The 16,075-nt window shown below is 38.9% G+C and overlaps 1 protein-coding gene across 1 annotated transcript; it reads right to left on the bottom strand.

Moving 5' to 3' along the window:
• Positions 1 to 7,940: 7,940 nt before the first annotated feature.
• On the bottom strand, positions 7,941 to 11,829 carry LOC145011119 (WD repeat-containing protein PCN-like). The gene is made up of 11 exons (XM_078972530.1): positions 11,579 to 11,829; positions 11,342 to 11,485; positions 10,652 to 10,943; positions 10,499 to 10,562; positions 10,312 to 10,425; positions 10,074 to 10,236; positions 9,855 to 9,993; positions 9,214 to 9,776; positions 8,881 to 9,062; positions 8,530 to 8,790; positions 7,941 to 8,435 (listed from the first exon to the last, which is right to left on the bottom strand). The coding sequence occupies exons 1-11, from the start codon at positions 11,744 to 11,746 to the stop codon at positions 8,156 to 8,158; spliced, it is 2,370 nt and encodes a 789-aa protein (XP_078828656.1). The 5' UTR covers positions 11,747 to 11,829; the 3' UTR covers positions 7,941 to 8,155.
• Between the last annotated feature and the right edge of the window lie 4,246 nt (positions 11,830 to 16,075).

Genomic DNA, 16,075 nt, shown 5'->3' with positions numbered 1-16,075 from the left:
AGATATCAAGTAATCTTTTAACAACTTAATCTAATCTAATAAGATGTTAAAAAACAAATAATTAAAGATCTTAGTTTAAAATGTTTAAGATAACTGTAGCCATAAATTTTGCCATTTTTTGAAGTTTCGTCAAGATAATGGGTTTGTTATTTGAAATAAACACTATAATCTAGAAAACAATTAAGTTGTAACACCCCGTTTATTTATTTAAAAAATAAATAAATAAATAACTGAAGGAATAGTAGCCGAAAATCCATAATGATTGAGCAAGGTGTTGGCCTCGAGGAGTTAAAAGTCATAATTATAGAAGTTGGGGGTTAAAATGGAATTTTCGGATTAAATTGTATAGAAGTTTGAAGGTTGAGGTCTGTTTCGTAATTATTAGGACGTAATATGTAAGGGGTTTCAGAGTTAGGGACTTAATGGTAAATATTGGATTAAAATGGTCACTTATGGACTGATTGTGAAAGAATTTTGGATGTTAGGGGCTGCTTTGTAAAATATGGCCTAACATTTAAAGGAAATCGAATGGGAGGGACCTATCTTGCCACTATGGAAAACTTATAAGTGGAGTCAGGTATAAAGGTTTAAGGAACTCTAACCCTAACGAGAAGGGTGCAGACGCTATCATCAGAGATCTCCAGCAGCCACCTCTAATCTCACGATCTTTGGTGCCGCCCCACCACCTCCGTTGAGGTCGTCACCATTGTCGATGAAGCTGGAATCCACCGCACCTAAGATCGCCAGCGAAGTTGCTGCCAACCACGAAGAGCAGTACGAAGATGCCAGTAGCAGGCTGTCGCTGCCCTCCTTCGGTGAAATGAGCTATGTTGCCACTGTGCAAGTCGTGTGTGGATATGAAGTTCTTGGTAAAGATCGCAACCACCCATCTATCCCTTTCTATTCATTCCTTCTGTGATTTGGAGTAATTTACGTCGACAGGGGTCGCAGGTGGCTTTGGATCACCGTTTTTGTGTTTCCGGTCGGCACCTGCCATCGTAGTGGTCGGGTTGGGAGTAAATTGGTGTCCATCTCTAGTTTACGAGTGTGTGTGTGTAGGTTTGCTCAGTTGGGGACAAAGAAAAACCACCACCACCACCGTGAGGTGATGGCTATCGTCGCAACCATTGCTGCTACTACCGTTTTAGTGTGGTCATTGCCGCCTTGAGCCACCAGGTGGGTGGCTGGAGTGTTGGATGTAAATTGAAGTTTATGTGTGCGTGTTTTGTCTAGTCGGAATACCAAGAACAGCCACCACCACCACCGTGAGGTACTAGCTGCCACCACAAGGTGGTTGTGTGTGTGTGTGTTGCGGAGTTGTAAAATGTAAATTGTGCCCGGAATAATAATAGAAAATCCATAACCACCACCGTGAGGTGGTTGCTGTCGCCACCGGCCGCCGTGTCGGGTGGCGGTGTGTTTAGTTATGTTGGGATTTCTTGTTGGATGTTTGGATAAAGGACTAAAACCCTAATTGCCCCAATGAAGCCCTAATGGATCCAAAAGCCCAAACATGTGACTAATGGGTGTAATAAACCCTAATTGGCCTAATGAAAACCCTAATGGGCTTAAGGACTTGGTTTTGGGCCTATTGGGCTAAGATGGGATTGGAAACCCTAATTAGCGTTTAGAAAACCCTGATATTGGATTTATGGTCTTTGGACTTATTGGGACCCACTTTTGGGCTATTGGAATGTAGTTGTAAATTACACCCAATCACACCATATGACTTATCTAGTAGAGTAATGGACTTAATGGATTAAGTCCTTAATAGTTTAAGTGAGAAACACTTAACCCTAATCGTCATTTTATGTGAAACCCTAATTTCACTTGGATTTATTATTGGTCCTTTCCATTGGGCCTTGATGATTGGGTTATTAATGGGCCATCCAAGATCAAGCAAATGGACTAGAATAATTAATGAGCTTTGAGGAAAGGCCCATATGAGGAGTTGGGCCCAATTTGGAAAACTGGGCCATAGTTTGGGACTTTATGATTATGTGATATTGGGCCATTAGAATGTTGAATGTTGGATTGGACTAAATGGTTGGGCCTTATGGTAAGACCTTGTAAAGGTTTGGGCCCAATTTGGAAAATTGGTCCATGTGTTGGGCTTTGACTCATAGTTGACTTTTGGGCCTTTTGATTGGGCATTGGGCTTGAATCAAGCCAAGATAGGGGTAAAGCAGTCTTTTACCCCAACATGGACGTATGGACATGTGTTGGAACCCAATTATTAATTGGGTATTGTTTGATGTTGGCAGTTCGGGAATTTGTCAACCAGCAGCTAGATTTGCATCCGCGAGACTTCAGCACTGTCAGGTGAGTCTCCTCACCATACCAATGGGTCTAAGGCACCAAGGTCCGACCATTTTATGATATGTGGTACACTAGTTCAAGTTGTATTATGTGGCATGTTAGCTGGTTATGTGCTAGGAAGTATGTTAGTGGTATATGTGTTATGCTTATTTGGAAGACCATAGGAGAGCCCATGGCACCTAGATGTAAGACCATGTGGAGCACCCATGGCTTTCCTACTATGTTGTAGTGTTCTTTGTAGATTCATTATTGATATGTTTGGTATGCATGTATATATGGTATGTTAGTGATCATGTGGTATGCTAATTGTTTTTGTGATATTTGCATGTAAGACCATCGGAGAGCCCATGGCACCTGGATGTAAGACCATGTGGAGAGCCCGTGGTTTTCTTATTAAAGACCATGGGAGAGCCCATGGCACTTAGGTGTAAGACCATGTGGGAGCCCATGGTATCCTGGAATAAGACCCTGGAGAGGAGCCCATGGCATCCGTATATATTTATAGGCATGACGTATGTGATTGATATGGTTTTTGGTAGCTGTTATAGCTAGTATGGATTATGTGGTTATGTAGATTGTGTGGGGTATGCTCTGGGGAACTCACTAAGCTTCGTGCTTACAGTTTTGTTTATTGGTTTCAGGTATCATCCATTTGGAAAAGAAGGGCTCAGATTAATCGTAGTGCACACACCCATGTTTTCCGTATTAAATGATTTTGGGGTGAACTCTGATAAATGTTAAGATTAATGATGTTTTGGATGTTCGGGATAAATGATATCTAGGTTTTGAATATATTCAAAATGAAATTTTTACCCTCGATTTTTGGGTCGTTACATAAGTTTTAAAGAACATGGTGACATATAAACAAGTGTTTTTAATATTTTTGGTGCCATACTTCCATAATAAAAGAGATTCATGTTTTATAAAAATGATAGTTAATTTAAGCGTGATCCAATACCTACTACAGAGTACAAACTCTATGAAAGATGAAAAAATATATATATTTAAAATAATTCGGGTAATTTGGGTATACCCGCAACCCAACAAACGTACACTATACCAGATCTGGAAAAAAAAATCGGGTTACTCGAATACCTGGAAAAATTTACCCGATACTCGATTTACCCGATACACGAAAAAATTGGGTGGGTAATTCAGGTAACGGGTATTTTCGATAGGGCTAAGCCGTTGGGGTTATCTCCCTAGTTCATTCATCGGTTCCTACTCCCTCTGGTTTGCCTGCGGGAGTACAAGCAGAAAAAGGTAATGCCCTATTCGAAAGAAGAGAAGTTTGTGTGTGGTGTCATTGTCAGACGAGGAGACTAAATCTGATGATGCGGGTATCCGTCCTCGCAAGGCGTGTAGGACTGCATCTGTGGCTAGGCTTATTAGTGGTATCGGGGGTATTCTTGGTAGTAATTTTTTTGTGCCCGCGTAGAAAGAGAGTATAGTGGTGCCTGGTTCTTCAACGACACCACCTTCGTCATTTGCTAGTTCACTCTCAGTCGATCCTGACTCTGTCTTCATGCTTAAGGGTGCACTGAGCTCACCTGGAGGTTCTTTCCAGCCGGGGAAGCCTTCCCCGGTTGGCGAAACGGGAACTTAATCTATTCAATACTAGTCCAATTGATTTAATTCCGACTGTAAATTCCCAAACTTATAGTGTTTAGCTCTCAAGACTAACACTAATTAAATTATGGCTTCAGGGCTTCGATGAAATAATACTAGTCCAATTGATTTAATTCCGACTGTAAATTCCTTAACCTATAGTGTTTAGCTCTCAAGACTAACACTAATTAAATTATTATGGCTTTAGGACTTCGATGAAATTATATATATATATATATATATATATATATATATATATATATATCGGGATTGTAGGGATTATTATTTATTTATTTAATCTATTGGATTTTATCTTAAACGGAATGTTACAGATACCAAAAGGATTTTTAATGTCAAGAAAACAAAATGCACAAAGCAGAATGAAAATGTCAGATAATATATTATCATTGGCGGTTTTTGAGTTTTCTAATAGAGATGAACATTATATGAGTATAACAAAGGATGTCGACATTAATTCCACCATAGCTCTAAGACAACCACCTTTGTGATTTTGTATTCATATATGCAATAAATAATAATGTACTTAAATTATATCTTTTGTTTATCATTAAAGCATTGTACGGTCTAAGGGTTGATTTTTCTAAAATTCTAAGGATGCTTTTAGTTGCTGAAAATGACCCTCTAGCTAACCCTAAGTGAGAAGAGTGCATCTGGAGCTCATCTTTGTGTTTTGTGGTATTCTTGAAGAATAAGAAGATGGTGAGAATAACTTGGAGCTTGGAAGCAACTTGGATCTAAGATTATCTCCTTGATAGCAACCTCCAGGAGGTAAAAAAAACTCATAACTTGATCACCATATCTTGTAAATCTAGCCATTATTCATTTAGGGCACTTTTGGTCCCAATTATGGTGGTTCTTGAGCATGGCATGCTCTTAGCCAAATAATTCGTCCTTTCAAATCTTATGAGGGGTCTTGAGTCAAAAAAAAATGTGGTCTTGATGCTTAGTTTTTCCCCATGCATGCTCTAGAAGGTCTTAAGGTGTTAAGAAGTTGGGATTTTATGTATTAAGCACTTAATGGGCATGTAAAGTCATAAAGTTGGAAACTTTATGACTCTTAATGGTATTTTGGCCTTGGATCTTAAATTTAGACGTGAAAGCTTAATGCATTAAGCTCTTATTGAGGAAAGGAGGTTCTGAGTGTACGGCGTGCGTACCTCAGCGTATGTCATGCGTACATGGTTAAACTCCCAACTCCAGTCAAAGCAAGATTACACCCAACGTAGGAGCTGAGTACGCCCCGTATACTCGGCTGAGTGGACCAAGTTGACTCCTTGACCTGTTGACATTGACTTTGACTTTGACCATTGTTAACCAAGTTTGACTCGATTGTATTTTGGGTATTTTGAGCTATAGTTAAGCCTTGGTCTCTATCTGTTGAATAGGTGACCTATAGAGCCGGTATTTGGAGCAGTGTGTTGTTCAACTATTCGTCAGACTGTAAGGTGAGTTTTCCTCACTATACTAGTGGGTCGAAGGCACCAATCCCGGCCCACTATATTGGTATTCTGGTAAATAGGATGTTGTTATGTGGTAGTGATATGTAGATCTGTCTGCTAGTCTGTTAACTGGTTATATGATTATATGTTGTTGGATATATGTTATTTGATATGTGCATGTCGCCATGGTATGGTGGGGTAGAGACTGTACTGCTTTGTGTTGTAAGTCAATAGAACGGGGAATTCTAACTGAAAGATTGTAGGCCAGGGATTTCAACCGGAAGGTTGTGGATCGGGGGTAATCCAACCAGGAGGTTGTGGACTCGTTATGTATTGGGCATTCCAACTGAAAGATTATGGGCCATGGGTAATCCAACCACGAGCTTGTGGACCCGTCATCTGTTTCTTTATATGTTTGTGTGGTGGTACTTTGGGGGAACTCACTAAGTTTTGGCTTACAGTTTTAGTTTATGGTTTCAGGTACTTTTGATGATTGTGTGAAGGTGAATGTGTGATCGTACACAGCTTCCTATTTTGTCGCTGGATCTTGGGGGAAAACTCTGATTTGAAATAATACTTTTGATACAATGACTATTTTTGTAAACAATGATGATGAATGGTTGATTTTTTGAAAATTTTAAATTATTGTGATTATTGAGTGTTATAAATCATATTTATTATTCTTTATAATTTATTTACTTTTGTTGGTTTTAAGGATAGTTAATGGTGTATTGAGCCTTATTGGATATTTTAGCCAACTTATATGTATAAGTTATATCGTAAAAAAATATCTAATATTTTAAAAATTACAATGGAATATATTTGTTATGTATTGATGCTTTTTTGTTTGAAGTATGTGCATTTTAGATTATTAGATAGTTTACTCAATCTTAATGTAGGGTTGTATGTTCCTAATAATTTAATCCTTTTACTCAATCTTAATGTTGGGTTGTATGTTCCTAAAATGTATGGTTGTATGTTCTTAAGATTTAATCATTTTACTTAATTTAATTTTTCTAATTTTATAATGAAGTTTGCATACCTAAATTATATTTTATAATCATACATGTTTACCATATGGGAATATGGAAGAATAACCATATGGATGTTGTGTTAAACACTAAATTTCACATGTTGCTCCACTAAAAGAACATATATTAGCCATTTAGAAGGATGTGGCCTTCCTAATGTCACATAATGCTTATGTGGCAGTATAAACCGATTATTTCAAGTGAATGAAATTTTTAATAGGTAAATTATATTTTAATCATCTTGTAAAACAGAAGCCAAGATTTTGTAGGGCAGGAATGTCATTTTCTCTTAAAATAATCTCTTTATTTTAAATGCATAGTCAAAAGTTGAAAAACCACGAGCTACTAGTCACATTTTGGTATCTTTTATTGTGAAGTAGGGTCAATGTTGCAAAAGTCGATCTAGATGACTGATTAATTGCGAATTAATCGTTAGACGATCTTGAACCAATTAGGATTAGAGCTAGTCAGCCATTTTAATCAGAGTTGATCAAAGTCGGAGCTAGACAGCCTAATCAGTTAAAAATATCAAGTTTTCAAGCTTTCAAATATTCAAATTTACCTATTTTCTTAAGAACAATGGGATGTTGTCAAAAATATCAAGTTTTCAAGCTTTCAAATATTCAAATTTACCTGTTTTCTTAAGAACAATGGATGTTGTAAATAAAAATAAGATGTTGTAAGAATTAAACAAATGAAAGTATGTTGTTATTTTTGCATTTAACATATGTTGGTGCATCATTGTGTAGGACCTACATTAGTGATAACAAAATACATAGGAGACCCCACCACATTGCTTCAGATAGTAGGTGAATCAACATTTGACAATACTTGATTTATGTTTACCGCTTTCGTGCGTTATCAAAATGTAAATGAATCAAGATTACAACTTTTAATATATGAACATACAACAATTGTTTTATATACACTCAAGAAAGATATCAAAAAGGACTTTTAATGTCAAAAGAAAACAAAATGCACAAAGCAGAATGAAAATATTATTAATGGCAGTTTTCGAGTTTTCTAATAGAGATGAACATTATGAGTATAACAGAGGATGTCAACATTAATTCCACTATAGCTCTAAGACAACCTTTGTGATTTTGTATACATATATGCAAGAAATAGCAACATACTTAAATTATATCTTTTATTTCTCATTAAAGCATTGTACAGCCTAAGAGTTGATTTTTCTAAAACTCTTAAAACAGTTTCTTGAAAGGTAGCTTTGGATATGAAACTTTGAGTATTCATAGATGCTATTGTTATTCCCAATAAGACAACTTGGTAACAGATTGCTTCTTCAAAAGCACTTCGCATTTGTTCCGCTCGCAACAATCCAATTAGTTCTCCGGCCAGAAAACATTAATAAATGTCATTAAAACATATTTTATCTAAAATCATGTAAAAATAGCTTGTTGATGAGTTCGCTAGGTCCATGATTATCACGGCCCGAATAAGAAGAATATGGATAACCCAGCATTAATCAGAAAAAGAAACCCATATAATGAAAAAGCCAATGTACACATGCAAAAGAATTTTACTATCAAAGGCAACAAGATTTAAGCAATACATTCATTACACAACATGATTGACCATATGAAATAAAGCGATCAAAATTGAACTCTGCCCCTCTACCTAACCAATTGTAGTAGTAGTAGTAGTTACCTACCCCTACCCCTACCCTCCATTTGTTTTGTCTGTCATTAAAGAGTGGGTTTGGGTTTGGGATTTGGTTTATGTCCCGTATATATGTCTATGAACTGGCTGGGCATCAAAATTGTTAACAACTTCCAACCATGGTTTGTCTACGACCAATACAGAACCTTTTGAAAGATGGCCAACATATAAAACCGGTTCTCTAAACGCACAAAATTCAAAATTCTTCCTACCACCCTTTTTACCTTCCAACTCATGCAGCTTACGTTTTAATAACTTCTTCTTTAATGTTATTGCTTTCTCATCAGGATCTTCATCACACCCGACCGGCATCCCAAAGTCAATCAAGCACATTGCCCTACAAACCAAACCATTAAAACAAAAACAATCAGCAAACACTCTCAAATAATCGGTTAGAAAAACAAAAAAAAAAAAAAAAAAAAGAAAGAAACCTGGCACTGTAAATGATGACAGTTGATGAATTTGAAGATGGCGGAAATGTGAGCCCAATAACCTCTCCAGGAAAGTCCTGATATCTTCGAGGCAACATAAATGTGTTGTGTCTAGACCATTCCCCTAGTTTCTTAGCCTCCACATCAAAAACATAGGCTTGGTTTGAAGATGTAGAGATTATTAGCACATTGCTATTTCCAGGACTAAACCCTGCAGCTGTAACAGAGGCACCATCCAATCTTGCAATGAACCAGTGTTGCCTGCTCTCCACAAACAGAAAAACAAAATTACATCAGATTAGCCCTACATACATCATACACTAGCTAGACCCTAGAGTAGTAGATTATTACCTCTGTGTCTCTAGATTGAATATATAGACATCTCCAAAACAGTTGACTGCAGCTAGCCACTGTCCATCCAAACTAGCAAACATTTTTGTAATTGGAGGCTGAGTAGGTGGTAATTCTGAATCTGACTCCTTACAACATGGGGTGAATCGATGACTTAATTTCTGGGTTCCAACATCTACAACCTGAAAAGAAATATATATATATATATATATATATATATATATATATATATATATATATATATATATATATATATATATATATATATATACACATCATTCTCATGAGTCATGACATAACTCAACAGTCGAGAGAAACAGAAGGATTGCTTACATATATCATTCTGTCATGTCCGGATATCATTAACCGAGAAGAATCACAAGTAAATATCATGGAATGGGCAAAAGGTATACATGGTGGGAGTTTCCTTTTACTTATGGACCACCCTCCCTCCTCCTTTCTCATCAGCTCAAATAGGCAAGGTCTCACATGATCTGAGTATGCAAAAAATCTCCCTGAAGAGGACATGGAGCTGCAAATGATCTTCCTCTTGCTCTTGCTCTTCACTCGAGCCACCATATCAGTAGTTGAAACAGCATCTCCTCTTTTCACATCAACCGTAAAGATATCCAACCACTTTGAAGCCTGGACCAGAAGCATATTACTAGTATTACTACTGCACACCAACTGAATGGCTGGTCTTTGTGGTGCAGGACAGATATCATGTGGACCGAATTTGGTGAACTCGTTGGCTGAATATGCAAAAAGCTTTGTGTCGTCTCCAGCTGATATAAGCATGGGAATGCCCGTATGAGCCCACTTATTGTAGCTCATGCTCAAGTCAACACCAGTGCCACGACCTCTTTTTACCTTTTCTTCACCCGACACCAATAAATCTGTTGCAACACAAGTCCTTCCTTATTAAGTAATTAATTGGAAACAAAATTCCCAGAGAAGCATACGCATGCGCATACCTTCGCGGCTTATGGGTACAGCAACAACCAAGGCTCTCACATCATGTGTATGGGCTCTCACATAACCAACATACACCCACTTGCACTTCTTTTTTATTGCTTCACAAGACTTGTCACCAGAGGCCTTATATAAGATAACCTGAAACATAAATATATATATATCATACAACATCCAACCAAGTACAATTTAAAATTAAATAATTAGTATTCAGGTAGTACCTGACCGTCTGATCCAGCTGAGAACACCCTGCTATGGCTAGGACTAGCCGCCAAAGCATTCACATCCCCCTTATGACAAGAATGTGCTTGCAACAGAGTACCATGTGAACTCTCCCAAAACTGAACGCTGCCACTGCTGTCCCCACTCACAAGGGTCCCACACCTGAAACCGCATTCAAACTGCTAATAAGCTCAAACACACACACACACACACACACACACCCAAATCCCCAATTACCTCAGCGCAAGCAAAGACCATATGCAAAGTTCAGACCCACCGCCTAACCCTCCAAGACCAACAGTGATTCTGTATACTTCATGAGACGATTTAGCATCCCAGCATCTTATGAACCTGAATGAAATTCCCACTCAACCTTTTATTAAATAACATATGTACTAGATTATAACTAAAGAAATGCACATACCCATCACTACTCCCTGAATATATCCTTCTTGCATCTGGACTCCAAGTGACGCTTAATACACGCCCTGCACAACAAACAACAAATGAAATTAATAACAAACCATGAATGAATGAAAAGTAGCAATAGGAACAGGAGTGAGCCATGCTATCTCACCACTGACCCTTGGCAGCGATTTATGGTAAGTGACCTCATCTGAGTCTGATATATCATATAAACGCACACATCCATCATCACAGGCAATTGCTATACATGCATTCCCGGTAATCGGCTCTTCATATAACTCAACTGAATCACCTTCCACTTCACTGTCGCTCGTCACATCACCATCACCATCACCGATAGCTGCATGTCCATTATCTAGATAACCCAAATCCTGTTTTGTATTATTACACATAGGATGAGTAGCCATCTGCCAAATGGAAACACCAATAGGATCCACCACAACCTGCACAGATCAGATAAGCTACACCTTAAATAAGACCTTAGGACCAGACTAAACAAGTAACAAGACTCAATAATTACAAACGACTGCTTGATAACTTTTTATGTGATATGTCATTTTAACTATGTCAATGCATCGGTCTCAAAGCTCCACTTCAGAACCTCAAATTATGCATTATTATTACTGCGGAAGGTCGTTAAAAGTAACATAAACAAGGTGCCATTATCAACCATTTAACAGCTTAAATATTTGTTACGGCATTACAAAACTGGTTTAGCCATCACCTTCCAATCAGTTCTTCGGCCAATAATTTACCCATGTGAATGACCATTTAATCTCTTCATGGCACTAAATAAGGTTTTATATTTACAGCGTCAAAATTCATATGTATACTGACAAACCTTCTGTGTCAAGTTGTCCAAGTCCCACTCCGATATTGATCCATCAATGCTTGATGATAACAACCTGCCAGCCGCTAAGCCACAGGAACCCGAACTACACCATACGAGCGAAGACACTCTCAGATTAGGGTCACCGTGTATCGTCTACAACAACGAAACAAATTCAAAATCCTAATTCCGTAGCGATAACAGGTATATGAATAATAAGAAGAGGAAGAAGACCAGCAATGACCATACCAGTTGGCAGTGCCAACCAACGGCACCAGGGGATACCAGCCATATCTCAAGGGAGCCATCTTCCCTAGCGGCAGCGACTTGAGATTCGTCCACGCTGGTGGCTAGAGCGACTATCGGGGAAGGTTTCCATTCGACTGAGCTACTACGACATTTGTAGAACTCGAGCATCTCCGCCGTTTTCCTTGAACCCTAATCTCCCTGGAGAAAATGCCGGTATCGTTCGACGAGGGTATATTAAGCAGTCAGGGTAAATCAGGGCAACGTTCATAATACCTTCCTCGCTCAACTTTTATAAAACTAAACTGAGTCCTCCAACTTTGAAATTTGACTACAGCAACTTAACTAATAGAGTAACTACGTCCTCCTAACTAATATGCTTAATTTTATATGCAATTTTTTATTAATATAAAAAGAAATCCACCTCAAAAGATTACATCACATGACCAACTTCTCCCTTTTCCATGAACCCTAATCTCTCTAGAGAAAATGTTTGTATCGTTCACCTAGGATATAAATGTAATATCCCAAAAATTAAGAACAAAAATTTCATTTTTAAATAAGTATAAAGAAACCATTAGTGTTAAAAAAACATTCATCGTATCATCTCATAAAAAAATCAAATGTTAATAAACAAAACATGTCTCAATAAAACATCATCAGAGTATATCTCCCAAGAATCTTATGTGCGGAATAATGGTGTGATGCACTGCAATCATGTCGGCCCATTTCCCTTTGAAGAAGAGGTATCTGAAACCAAAACTGAAAATCGTAAGCATAATGTAACGACCCAAAATTCACGACTAAAAATTTTCTTTTAAAATATTACTAAAATCATATTTATAGAAACATATCACTGGTCATAACATAAGTTCAAAGTATTAACTCAAAACATATTCTTTTTATCAGAGTAAACAATCCCAGACTAACTGACTATGGTGTGTGTGTGTGTGTTGCAATCCCTCCGAACTCCTCTTTTGAAAACTGAGTACCTGAAACCAAAAACTGAAACCGTAAGCACGAAGCTTAGTGAGCTCCCCCAAACTACCACATATCATACAATAACATATAAAGCACATATCGGGCCTTGCCCACTGCATCGGACCGAGGTCCGGACTAATTGGGGCGTTGCCCCCTGCATCGGACCGAAGTCCAGAACTGACTGGGACCTTGTCCCCTGCATCGGACCGAAGTCCGGACTAACTAGGGCCTTGCCCCTGCATCGGACCGAAGTTCGGAACTGACTGGGACCTTGTCCCCTGCATCTGACCGAAGTTCGGACTAACTGGGGCCTTGCCCCTACATCAGACCGAAGTCTGGAACTGACTAGGACCTTGTCCCCTGCATTGGACCGAATTCTGGACTAACTGGGTCCTTGTCCCCTGCATTGGACCGAATTCTGGACTAACTGGGTCCTTGCCCCTACATCGGACCGAAGTCCGGAACTGACTGAACATAGCATAGCATAGCACAACATATCAACTGGCATGAACACATATATTGAATATTGTATCGGGCCGTAGCCCGGAACACATAACACATAAATCATGTCTGAGCCACGAAGGCATCAAACATACTAACTACTGCATCGGACCGAAGTCCAGAAACTACTGCTAACTAAACGGGTCGGAATTGTGTCCTTAGACCCGTTCCTACTGGAAGGAAACTCACCTGCACCGCTGAAGTTCTTGCTGATACCCTTCTAACTGCTATCAGACAACTCTCGAATTGTTGCTCCAAAACTCCACGACCAGAAAATGATGAGGTTGAGAAGCTAATCCTGGACCAAGAAGCTTCTCCTTGGACCTCCCAACTCCTTCTCCTTCTTCTTTTCCTTCAAAGCTTGCAAATTACTTCTCCAAGGCTAGATCTTGCTCCAAAAACGGATATGCTGGCTATGGTTTGGTGTTCTGGGTGAGAAGGGCTGTAAAGGAACCCTAAGGAAGAGAATGAGGTGTTTAAATAGGGCACAAAGTCCCGAATTTATGGTTTTTCTCTTCAGACCAGACTCGTCGAGTCCTCTCGCCGACTCACCAAGTCGGTCACTTAATCTAGGACCCGGATCCTGCTCCGACTCGTCGAGTTCCTTCATGGACTCAACGAGTTGACCCCTTTGACTTATGGTTTTCCTTTCCTTTATTGGTCTTTCTAATTCTGGGTGTTACAACTCTCCCCCACTTAAACTAAACTTCATCCTCGAAGTTCATTATGGCCAACTGACCTACCATCCGCCTCCAACACCCTGCCTGGTGACTCTAACTCTATTGACCTTTTGCCCGGTCATCCTGGATGGCATAATCCTTGCAGATAAAATCCTCGAGTACAATCTAATCCTCAACCTCCCTGAGAGCACCTTCTACTCAATTGGCAATCCTTTCGGTACTCCCCGAGTACGTAGGCTAAACATTCTTGGGGTTTACCCCCTTTTCCTCGTATGTTCTCCAACCTTCCTAAGACTGCCTCCTGTAGCTATCCACATCCTTTGTCACTGTGAGGAACGTACCCTTCACAATGTCCATCCCTCCAGCCACTCCCAGTGTTGGTCACTACTGTCGGTATATACCGAATGCTTCTTACTTTCATAACTTGGTGCTGAGCACCCGTCCCAGTGGATGGATCAGATAATCCTTCGAGTAAAAGGTTCATCCCTGCAACGGTTAAGACTCATACGAGTGCTGCGCAACAAGTTCAAACCCTCCCCTCTGAGATTATCCAACTCTGTTGTGAGAGGCGTAGCACCCTCGGTCAACTTGTCGCCTTTTACCATACTTCCCTTATCGTTACTACCACTGACTGAAAATTATGTTGCCCCTCATCCGCCTACCGGAAAAACTAAGACTACCCTATTTTCGTCTTGGCCCCTCTTGAATCGAGTACGAATCCTCTGCTTTTCGGTAGTACAGGGCCATACTACCTTCCACATCTATCCGTACCTTCCTCAAGAGTTACCTTAACTCAACCACGTCCGTTCTACTGCTACTGATCTCTGCTACTCTCATCCTAGGCTTGCCTTAGGGAAATCTTTGACTCTACCCAAACCAGTCCTCAGCTGCTGAAGGCCTCCTTGTAATACCAATTAGCCATCACCTGAATACCATCACATGTAACGAGGATTGGATAATACTTCGAGTAAGGGACTCATCCCTACAACGGTTAGACTCGGACAAGAGCTGCGCAGTAGGGCCAAATCCATAACTCTGAGATTATTCAACCCTGATCACATGTGACGTGACGTATTCACCTAATGGCTAACTCCCAACACTCAGAGTCACACAAAGCACAAAGCAAGCAACATTCAGACAAGAAGGAAACTAACTCAAGCAAATCTATTCCCATAACCAAGAACTAGCAATATATAAAATACTTCGTATCTATGTGTAAGATGAAAGTAACTATGCACTCACTTGAAAAGATGGTGATTCGGTACTCGGACAACGCTTCGTTTACTTTAAAATAATTTCCTTCGACGAAACCTAGTATTATTACCACTAGATTTTAGTCTAATATTTACCGTGACTAACTATTAGTCTTATTGTTATTATTATTATATAAGCATTTAAACAATACTTTCCAACCACTATATACAGACAGGGGCCAGACATAAAACACCAGAGGGCAGGACCATTTTGGTGTATAACACTTCTAAAATCCAACAACCCTATGCGGTCCTTTAAACCAGATTCCCCGTACCGCGAGTAGTTAAAAAGATATTATAACGACACTTATATAAGTCATAATAATAGCTCAAATATTTATTATAAGTTCATAATAACAATATTAATTTTAAATATAAGCTATATTAAAACACAGTAAGCATAACTTACTTACAAGGGGATTTTAGCTATAAGTCGGGCTCTTCAAGGGCAGAACTTCGTCGATGAATCTTTCTAAGAAAGATTCGTGCAGTGCTTCAGCGCTCACCTTACTATACTAAAAACTACAGAAAGAGAAGTCGAATCACGAGGGACCGAAATGCTCGGGGGATAAGGAGAGAAAGACTCTTGAATCAAAAGAATGGTGCAAGAAATATGAGAGCCAAGGGCTCTTATTTATACTAATTGAATTTTCAAAAACTACCCTCCATAATTACTTAATGACCTTTTTGTTGGAATAGTGTCTAAGGCTGCAACTATATTAGGCAAGTATTTGACCCGATTGTGCATGGTCCTTTTGGGTTGCCTTCACCATAGCAACTTGATAGGATGATTTATTGATAGAGAGTAAATATTATTAGTATATTATGAGAATAATATATAGTTATTTGATTAATATAAGTCATAGATTAATTAGTATTAATTTGGTGACTTAAGGATATTAATTAAATAAGAGGGTATAAACTGTCAATTGTTTGATAGTTACACTTTAGACTGTAAATCCTTATTGGATAGAGTATGGACGAATTCTAGGGCTTGGGATAGCCTCAAATTCATCCAAGGGTTATCAAAGTAAGGATTAGGAACACTTAAAGTCTAAGTTATCCAATTAGGGTTTAAGCTGTAA

Source organism: Lactuca saligna, chromosome 1, assembly GCF_052625555.1.
Source record: "Lactuca saligna cultivar CGN05327 chromosome 1, ASM5262555v1, whole genome shotgun sequence".
Classification (NCBI taxonomy): Eukaryota; Viridiplantae; Streptophyta; class Magnoliopsida; order Asterales; family Asteraceae; genus Lactuca; species Lactuca saligna.
The sequence above is the reverse complement of the archived record's forward strand: the minus strand, read 5'-3'. Positions and strand labels throughout refer to the sequence as shown.